This window comes from Ursus arctos, unplaced genomic scaffold, assembly GCF_023065955.2.
Source record: "Ursus arctos isolate Adak ecotype North America unplaced genomic scaffold, UrsArc2.0 scaffold_19, whole genome shotgun sequence".
In the NCBI taxonomy this organism is placed as follows: Eukaryota; Metazoa; Chordata; class Mammalia; order Carnivora; family Ursidae; genus Ursus; species Ursus arctos.
This window is the reverse complement of record NW_026622863.1, coordinates 44,132,229-44,142,078: the sequence shown is the minus strand read 5'-3', so window position 1 is coordinate 44,142,078 and position 9,850 is coordinate 44,132,229. Positions and strand designations below refer to the sequence as shown.

Genomic DNA, 9,850 nt, shown 5'->3' with positions numbered 1-9,850 from the left:
TGATTGGCAGGGAGGCTGCTTTGCAATTGGTCTAAACGTGAGGTGGGCGGGACGAAGGATGCGTGACTCCTTGTCCCCTGTCCAAGATGGCTGCCTCCATGGCGCGGCGCTTGTGGCCTTTGGTGGCTGGTCGGGGTCTTCGGCCCCGGAGAGGCTGCGTCTGCAGCTATAGCCCAAGGAGAACTTTCGCCACGGAGAGACGAGACCGGAACCTCCTGTACGAGCACGCGCGCGAGGGTTACAGCGCGCTCCCTCAGCTAGACATGGAGTCGCTATGCGCATGCCCGGAAGAGGCCGCGCGCGCCCTGCAGCTCCGCAAGGGGGAGCTGCGGCCGGAAGACCTGCCCGCGATCGTGAGTGCGCCTGCGCCGGCCATCAACTGCAGGGCCGAATTGGGTTTGCAAGATACTCTCCAGCAGGGGGCGAACCTATTACGGGAATTTTAGCTCCTTCCCAAGTAAACGCCAACATGTGCTTGGCACCCATATGGGTACCAGTTACTCACGGAGTGCTAGAGCCCTACTATCTACACACCCGTTATGCGTTCCATAAAGCGTGTTGAGTACCTGCTTTGCGCTTAGGAACTTACTACTTGCCAATGTCCTCCGTGCTCCAACCTCATGCCAGGTTTAAGACGACAAAAGAACATGGAGGGAGGGGGAAGGAAATAGGGGACAGGGATGTGAGTCAGACGAGGGTGGAGGGGTTTGCCTTTGGAGAGTAAGAGGTAGAGTCCTGTACCTGCCCCACAGGTAGCAGGCAGTTAAATAGGGTTCTCGAATGAATGAATGGTTCTACTGAACAGTTATTTAAGGAGCATCTACCATATCCCAGGTGTTGAAAGTAAGTTGGTAAGTAATATAATACCACGTGCTAGGGACCGAGAAGCAGAGTCACCATATTGCTAGACCTTGCTGGCGTGCTGAGTATGGTCCTGTTCTAAGTGCTCTGTACATATTTGCCTCGTTTCAGTTTCGCAACCACCATATGAGGTGGGTGCCATTATTGCCCCCGTTTCATCAGAGGAGAAACTAAGGCTCAGAAAAATTAATTAAAAAGTGTGGCGGTTCCTCAAAAAATCAAACATGGAATTACCATACGATCCAGCAATCCCACTTCCCAGTATATACCCCAGAGAATTGAAAATAGGGACTTGAACAGATATTTGTTTTTTTTTTTTTAAGATTTTATTTATTTATTTATTTGACAGAGATAGAGACAGCCAGCGAGAGAGGGAACACAAGCAGGGGGAGTGGGAGAGGAAGAAGCAGGCTCATAGCGGAGGAGCCTGATGTGGGGCTCGATCCCATAACGCCGGGATCACGCCCTGAGCCGAAGGCAGACGCTTAACCGCTGTGCCACCCAGGCGCCCCTTGAACAGATATTTGTATACCCACATTCACAGCAGCGTTATTTACAGTAGCCAAAAGATGGAAGCAACCCCAGTACCCGTAGATGGCTGAATGGATAAACAAAATGTGGTAAAGACATACAGTGGGATATGATTCAGCCTTGAAAAGAGAAGGAAACTGTGACACAGGCTACAGCATGAATGAACCTTGAGGACATTATGCCAAGTGACGTAAGGCTATCACAAAAAGACAAAACTGTATGATTCTGTTCATACAAGGTAACTAGAGTAGTCAAATTCATAGAGACAGAAAATAGAAGGGTGGTCGCCAGGGGCTGGGGAGAGAGGGGAATGGGAAGATGTTGTTTAATGGGTGTAGAGTTTCAGTTTGGAAAGATAAAGTTCTGGAGATGGATGGTGGGGAAGGTTGCACAACCATGTGAAGGTACTTAATGCCACTGAACTGTACGCTTAAAAATGGTTAAAATGGCATTATGTATATTTTACCATAGCCTTTTATTTATTTTTTAAAAATATTTTATTTATTCATTTGAGAGAGCACGAACGGGGGGAGAGGGGCAGAGGGAGAGAGAGAAGCAGACTCCCCGCAGAGCACAGAGCCTGACACGGGGCTGGATCCCAAGACCCTGAGAACATGACCTGAGCCAGTCAGACGCTTAACGAACTGAGCCACCCAGGCGCCCCTACCATAGCCTTTTAAAGTGCTGGCTTAGAGATCCTAAATTATTTATAACCTACTAACGGATCACATCCCAAAGCTTGAAAAACACTTCCTTAGGGCATGAAGTGTGAAGAGGAGTATGGCATGTGGCTTTCTGGGCAATAACAAGGCACGTGAATTGTTCCTAGGAGCCCTGGGGAGCTATGGGTGCTTTCAGGAGGGAGAAGGCTTGGGTAAGAACTCTGGCTGGAGGAGGGGAGCCTGCAGGCTGGGGCACAAGGGTCCTCCGGGGAGCGGACAGGCTCTGGATCGGGGTGGGAGTCAGGGGCGGGAGGAGGCCCACCTGATGAATGTTCTTAAGGCAGGAGGGTCAGGACATGGTGCCTGGCCACAGGGCCAGGGTGGCATCCAGCAGGAGGCTCAGGGCTCTGCAGTGGGGGATGGGAGTTCACGGGTCTGTGCCAGAGGAGGAAGAGCAGACCTAGGGGAGAGATGCTTTTCCTCAAGTCATTCTTGCACATAGTGAGTGAGGAGACATCCAGGGGGAGCCACCTTGTGACCCGGCCTCCCCTTCCAGCTTCCAGCCCCCGGGAAGGAGGACAGTGTTGTTGGTGCCATTTTGTCGAAGGGAAAATGGCAGCCAGAGAGGTCAGAGGGGTTTGCCCAGGGACGTGGGCCCACAGAAGGGCCTCACGACAGTAGGGGTGCCCACGAACGAGCGCCGAGCCTGCCGTGTGGGAGGGCACGGGCTTGGCGCGGCAGCCCTGGAGGACAGAGGCTGCGTCTCTCTTCTGCGAGGCCCTGAGGTGAGCGCCCACAGGGCCTCAGCTCCACGCCCCTCGGCACCTGGGTCCTTTCCCCTTCTTGCTCCGCATCCCTGTGGATGTTGTCCGCTTTGGCTGTCCTCAGAGTCCGTCATCCGGTCCCAGGGGAGTGAGAGACGGCGAGTCTGACATGGGGGCTTCTCTTCAAGGAGGTGACCCCAGAGTCACACAGCCACCTCCGCTCACGTCCACTGGTGAACTTGGACACAGGAGCACACGCAGCTGGGACGGCAGCTGGGAAATGCGTCTTCGTTCTGGGCAGCCGTGGGCTTCACATCAGGGAGCTCTAGTCGGGGGGAGACTGGCCGCTGGGGTCCAGGTGGCCAGAGGCTGAGGCTCCAGCGAGAAGGGCAGGAGCCAGTGGCCACTTCACGCCTTTCCCTCCTGTGTCCACCCCCAGATCTCCATGTGGCAGGAGCTCAGGCAGCTGCGGGAGCAGATCCGGAGGCTGGAGGAGGAGAAGGGGGCTGTGGCCGAGGCAGTGCGGGCCCTGCTGGTGAGCATGGGGGTCCGAGGTGGGAGGAGCTTCACTGTGTTGATTCGACCTCAGTTTCCCCTCTCAGCACCCACGGTGGCTGGTGTGGTACCCGCATCTCTTTGCATGACTCTGCCCACAGCAGGAAACGGGACTTCTGCAGCTTGCCTGCCCTTTCTCAAGAGCAGCGAGACCTTTCGTGAAGCATCCAGCAGAGTCCCCACATGCCTCACGGGCCCAGACACCCCACATCCACACCTGTCATCAGCAGGAGGGACGGAGTTACTGCAGTGGGCTTAGGGCTTCTCGAGAGGCAGTCTCCCGCTCAGTCCACAGGGAGGGTGAACTGAGTCAGGTGTCTGTGGGACTGGACGAAGGGGGGCAAGTAGTCCTGGGTTAGACAGCCAATAGCATCTGCCACAGGGGGCGGAAAAGTCATCGTAAAATGAACAGCAGACGTTTACGTAGCAGTCACTGTGTGCCAGGCACCGTTCTAGGTGCAGTCCTCACAACGCTGTGAGACAGGAACAGCCCAAACCCAGTTTACAACCGACGAAACCAGGGCCCCAGGAGGTTAAAAATGTACCTCAGAGTCACCGCCAGAAAGTGGGGGCGGCAGGATTCGCACCCAGGCGTTCAGGCTGCTGGCCACCACTGCACTCGAAGGCCAGTTGCAAGACTAGTACATCTCCCAGTGACCCTACTGCGTAAGTGCCAGGCGCCCGGCTACATGCGTCACGGGTGGGAAGCCAGTGCAAACAACAAAAGTGATCGCAGTTAACGTTCAGTGAGTGCTAACCCGGCTTCTCAGGGAAGCCATGCGCCAGCCCTGCTGGTGAGCTCCTGTGAGCCCATTTCGCGGATGGGAATACCGAGGCTCGGAGAAGGGACGAGATTTGCCCAAGGACACACAGCTGGAAGGCACCCCATATTCAGACCCAGGTCTGCCTGCTTCCCCTCTGCTGCTGCGGATCGTAGAAGGTCGCAAGTCCACAGACTTTACCTCTCCAAGTCTCAGTTTTGTCATTTACGAAACGGGGAGCACGGCGATGCCCGCTTATGGAGTAGGTTACGGAGAGAGAGGACCGTGTGAGAGCCCTCTGCGGGGACAGGTGTGAGGTGAGCAGAGCCGCAGGTGTGATTACTGTCCATTATCTCCCAGCGTTACTGAGAGAGAAACTGAGGCACAGAGTGGAGGAAGCTCTGTCCGGCCAGGCACCTGCAGAGCAAGGGAACCCCTTCCCCACTCCCATCCCACACCCCCTGGCTCTGTTTGACCTTTCACTCCTCCATTTCCCTCCTTTCCGGCCCCAACTTCAGGAACCTAGTCACCCTCTCCATCTCTCTTCCACCAGGTAAACCGGGACAACGGTCAAGTGCAGCAGGTACTACGGGGGCTTGATGTCCCGTCCCTGTTGGGAGTGGGCGGGTGCCACATGAGTCCTGATTCCTACATTTGTGACCGAGGACAATAAACAGGACTGTCAATCCAAGTTATTGATTTGTGAAACAAAAGGCTGCCTCCGGGTCCTGGCTCTGTATTTGGTTCTACTTCCTTCTCATTCCCAGACCAGCTTAGAGAAAGGGGAGCCAGCGTGGGGCGCAAAGGGGACCACTTCCCTGATAGCTGCGCCCGTAGTCCTGGGGCTTGGGTCATGTGCCTATCTTGGAGCCAATCACTGTGGCCAAGGCCATGGAATGTTCTGGTAGGCCAGGCCTGAGTCATGATCCTCTGGACACGCCATGTGGTGGGGAGGTGAGGGGAGGGGATTTCCCAAAAGGAAATTCAGGCTGTTGGACCAAAGAGACAATGAGTGTCCACCACAGAGGTTCTGCCAGCAAGGCTCGAGGTCAGACTGGTCGAGGGACCCCTGCCCCTTCCTGGGCTGACCCCACCTGCCCCACCCCCAGGACCCCCAATATCAGAGCCTGCGGGCACATGGCCGGGAGATCCGCAAGCAGCTCGTAGTCCTGTACCCCAAGGAGACCCAGCTCGAGGAGCACTTCTACCTGCGGGCGCTGAGGCTGCCCAACTGGACCCACCCGGACGTGGTGAGCACCGTGCTGGGCGCTGGGGGATTCCGGGGGCCCGCCTGGGACCACCTCCCCCATGATACCCACTGTCTCTTTGCAGCCCATCGGGGACGAGAGCCAGGCCCGAGTGCTCCAAGTGGTTGGAGACAAGCCAGGTGGGCCACCCCCCGGGCCCAGGGACCCCAGAAGGGGTGGGGCCCCCGGGGTCTGGGATGTGGCTGGAGCCTGTGGAAGTCCTGGTGCACCCCTCCTCTGGCCTTCCATCCTGTCTCTGTGCACAGCAGTCTGTTCCTGCCCTGCTTTGGCCCCTGATTCCCATGTGGCTCTGGCTCTCTGTCCCCCTCCCTCTTTCTCGCTTCTTCCTGACATTCTCTTCCCCTTGCCCTCTCCCTCCTTTTCCACCTGTTTCCCTGCATCTCTCTCCATCTCTCTCTCTCCCTTTGCCAGTCCTGTCTCTGCTGCAACTACATTCCCTTTCTCTCCCTGCCTCTCCCCTCCCTTCCCCTCCTCTCTCTCCTCTTCTCTGTCTCCCTCTCTCTCTCTTAGTGCCGCTCCTTCCCACCATCTCTCTAATCCTCTCTCCATCCCTGTTCCATGTCTCTCCCCCAACCCTTACCCCACCACTTTTCATCCCGATCCAGCTTTCTCCTTCCAACCCCGGGGCCACCTGGAAATTGCCGAGAAACTCGACATCATCCGTCAGAAGTGAGTCCCGCCTGCCCGCTGCCCCTCCCCCCCCCACTCCCCACCCCAGCAGCTGGCTCAGCGCCGGGTGTGGAGCCGCCGGGGCCTCGCCCCACATGAATGTTTGATGCCCAGTCCCCCGCCTGGCAGCTGGCCTCTGCCCTGGGGTGCAGAAGAGTCCCCCTCGTCCCCCACCAGCCCCGGCCCACACACATCCACCTGTCTGCCCATCTGTCTCCCAGGCGCCTGTCCCACGTGTCCGGCCACCGCTCCTATTACCTCCGTGGGGCTGGGGCCCTCCTGCAGCACGGCCTGGTCAACTTCACATTCAACAAGCTCATCCACCGGGTATGGGCCAGGATGGGAGGGCTGCCTGGAGGGGGTGACATGGACGCTGACTCAGAAGGCTTAAGGTGGGGAGGTGGGGGACACCTCTGCTGCAGTCACTGTTTACAGAGCTCTGTGTGTGTTACTGACACGTTTCATTCTTAGAGCAGCGTTAGGGGGTAGCTGCCATTGTTATCCCCGCCTCAGAGATGGAGAAATTAAGGCCTGGAGGGGGCGTAGCTAGCTCAGGATCTCATGGCTGCTGCCTGGAGCTGGCCCTAGAGCCTGTGCTTGTCCCCTCACCACCTGCCTGTAGCACAAAGGGAGCATCGGGGAAGTGTGGTGTTGCTGAACCAGGAGGGGTTGGCAGGGGCTGGAGGCATGGGGCATGGGCGGCGGTGAGGGACTCGGCCATTTCCTGGGGGCACTGGGGAGCCACAGAAAGCTATCACTACACCTTCCACAACCCTGTGCAGGCTGAGCTGAGCAAGGAAACCGTGAAGCCCCAGCAGAGAGGGCCCTGGTGAGGGGGACACCAGGGTCCCGGAGCCAGCTCCAAGCCCACTGCTCAGGCCTTCCTCAGTTTCCTCTGAGGTTGGAAAGACAAGCGGGAGCCATTGGCCCACTCTGCAGTGTCACTTCTTCCGGTCTGAGCTTGGGGCCTGGTGGGGCTCCTGGCCGCGCTCCTCACCCCACCCCCTTCCTCTTCACAGGGCTTCACTCCCATGACGGTGCCAGACCTTCTCCGAGGAGCTGTGTTTGTGAGTGCTCCCCAGGCCCTGTTCTGGGGGCCCCAGGCATGAGGAACAGCCTGTCTCCCCTACAGAGACCACCGTGGGACTGGGTTGAGGGTGTCAGGCCAGAGCAGAGAGGCCAGGGCAATTCCAGAAGCTTCCTGGGGAAGAGCGGGGGTTATGATTGCAAAATAAAGGCCGAGGTCCCCTGTCCCTGACCTCTGTGGCTTGGCCTCCTCCCCAGGAAGGCTGTGGGATGACGCCAAATGCCAACCCATCCCAGATTTACAACATCGACCCCTCTCGCTTTGAAGACCTCAACCTGGCTGGGACAGCAGAGGTGGGGCTTGCAGGTAAGCACCTGCCTGGAGGCAACAGCAGGGGTGAGGTTACCTCCAGCGTCCTCAGAGCAGCAGGGATTGTAGGGGGACAACCAGGAGCATCCTAGGGGTGACAGCTGCCTGCCTAGGATGTCTCAGTGACCCCAGGCGCAACATGTACGGTTGTGTAGGTTGTTTACTGCACAACAGCACAGTGAGGATCCAGCCACATGCCCTGCCATGAGGTCGTGTCTGCCAGAGGGAACACCTTTTCTAATTCTCACAGAGGTTTCCTGTGGATGGGTGGTGCCCCTGCCTGACTCATCCTGTTCCCCTCTTCTCCCAGGCTACTTCATGGACCACTCCGTGGCCTTCAGGGACCTACCCATGAGGTGATGCTCAGTTCCTTTAGATCTTGTCCCCACCTGTGACATTTCCTCTCCCCTCCCTGACTCCACCTCCCCTGCTCCCCCCAGGATGGTTTGTTCCAGTACCTGCTACCGGGCTGAGACAGACACAGGGAAGGAGCCACGGGGACTGTATCGAGTACACCATTTCACCAAGGTTGGTGTGGCCGGGACTGGGGAAGAGGTCACTCCAGTGACCCAGGGCCTCCTGACTCCTGTGCCTGCTGTGCTGCCCCAGGTGGAGATGTTTGGGGTGACGGGCCCTGGGCTGGAGCAGAGCTCACAGCTGCTAGAGGAGTTCCTATCTCTGCAGATGGAGATCTTGACGGAGCTGGGCCTGCACTTCCGGTGCGGAGAAGGGTGGGGGTGAGGGAGGAGGGACGGGCTGGCTACGTGCTCCCTCATCGTGAACAGCCTCACCGCCCCCCCCGCCCCCTTTTCCCGTATTAGGAATATCCAGGGTGTGCGTCTGTCAGTCTGTAAAATCCCATGTAGGACCATAGGACGGGGACAGCAGCCTAAGCAGCACAGGGCGTGCCGGTGTGGAGGCCCAGGCCCCTTCCCTCTTGTGGCTCCCATCCCTGTGCTGCCCCATCTGCACTTCCCCCCAGGCGGCTCCCCGGCCCCCGGAGCAGAGTGGGAACACCCCTTCCCCTTCAGGCGGGACCTGCAGGCAGCCCCACGCCCCTCCGGCCCTGTCCGTCACGGGCTTCCAGAGAGGGCTGGGGATGTGGGCTTTTTCCTCGGGGACCCGGCGACCTGTTAAAAACCTGGGGTGCTGAGAGTGGCCCATGCCTTCTCCTCCCCACCCTCCCCTCCATCCTCTCCTCTTCTGCCGCCCCCACTGCTGCCACGTCCTCGTATCACCTTCTCCACCTCCCCGTGCCTCCACCTCTCCCCCGCTGACCTTCACCATGACTTTCCCACAACAGCGTCCTGGACATGCCCACCCAGGAACTGGGCCTTCCCGCCTACCGCAAGTTCGATATCGAGGCCTGGATGCCAGGCCGCGGCCGCTTTGGCGAGGTGAGCCCCCCAGGGCGGTAGGGTGCCTGGTGGGAACGGGTCGGGGGGGCCCCCCCTCCCCCACAGCTGATCCTCTCGGCCTGCCCCGCCCCCTCGCCCAGGTCACCAGTGCGTCCAACTGCACGGACTTCCAGAGCCGCCGGCTGCACATCATGTTCCAGAAGGAGGCTGGGGAGCTGCAGTTCGCCCACACGGTGAGCGCCCGCACCCCCCTCCCTCCCTCCCCAGAGCCTCCACCCTCCTAGGCCCACACCAGCCTCAGCCCTCCCGGGCCAGCGGAGGTCATGATGTGGACGCGAGCGTGCCTCTCTCCCAGGTGAATGCCACGGCCTGCGCCGTCCCCCGCCTCCTCATCGCCCTCCTGGAGAGCAATCAGCAGGAGGTGAGAGCTGGAAGGATCGTGGTGGGGTGGGGGGCAGAGGTGGAGGCCTGGGGCAGTGGTAGGGACCTGAGGCCTGCTCTGTCCCCAGGATGGCTCGGTCCTCGTGCCCCCCGCCCTCCGGCCCTACCTTGGCACCGATCGGATCACGGCCCCCACCCACGTGCCTCTCCAGTACATCGGCCCCAACCAGCCCCAGAAGCCCAGGCGCCCGGGCCAGCCTGTTTCAAGCTGAGAACTCCCCTTCATCAGTCAGCAGGGCTGTGGTTGCTTCCTGGAGCTCAGGGGACCCTAGAAGCCTGGGACCTATTTTCCTGAGCGGAGTCCTGACATCTGCACTCTTCGTGTCAGCTCCGTGCCTGGGCCACTTCCCTACTTCCCCAGAATCAGCCAGTGACCCTGACGTCACTGACAGTCCCAGCCTGCACTGGAAAGCAGGACGTCTGGGGACTTGAAGGTTGTAGAGATGGAGGAGGCAAGGAAAAAGCCTCCAACCCTCCTTCTTTCTTCCCTCCCTCGGGGCTTAGCAGGAAGTCCCCAATAAATGGTCAGAAGCAAGGCCTCTGTGGATCTGTGAGCAAGGGGGAGGACCCTGGCCGACTCACTG

The 9,850-nt window shown here is 59.0% G+C and overlaps 1 protein-coding gene across 2 annotated transcripts; it reads left to right on the top strand.

The window, feature by feature from the left end:
* Positions 1–6: 6 nt before the first annotated feature.
* Positions 7–9,801, top strand: SARS2 (seryl-tRNA synthetase 2, mitochondrial). Of its 2 annotated transcripts, XM_026482352.4 has the most exons (17): positions 7–353; positions 3,258–3,353; positions 4,688–4,719; positions 4,846–4,921; positions 5,316–5,384; positions 5,467–5,521; positions 6,008–6,071; positions 6,293–6,398; positions 7,091–7,138; positions 7,356–7,464; positions 7,778–7,823; positions 7,908–7,995; positions 8,077–8,186; positions 8,771–8,864; positions 8,966–9,058; positions 9,181–9,246; positions 9,335–9,801. In XM_026482352.4, the coding sequence occupies exons 1-17, from the start codon at positions 87–89 to the stop codon at positions 9,476–9,478; spliced, it is 1,563 nt and encodes a 520-aa protein (XP_026338137.1). In that variant the 5' UTR covers positions 7–86; the 3' UTR covers positions 9,479–9,801. The 2 variants fall into 2 exon arrangements, with proteins under 2 accessions (XP_026338137.1, XP_026338136.1); XM_026482351.4 differs by lacking the exon at positions 4,846–4,921 and having other exon boundaries at positions 10–353; positions 4,688–4,717; positions 5,244–5,384.
* Positions 9,802–9,850: the final 49 nt, after the last annotated feature.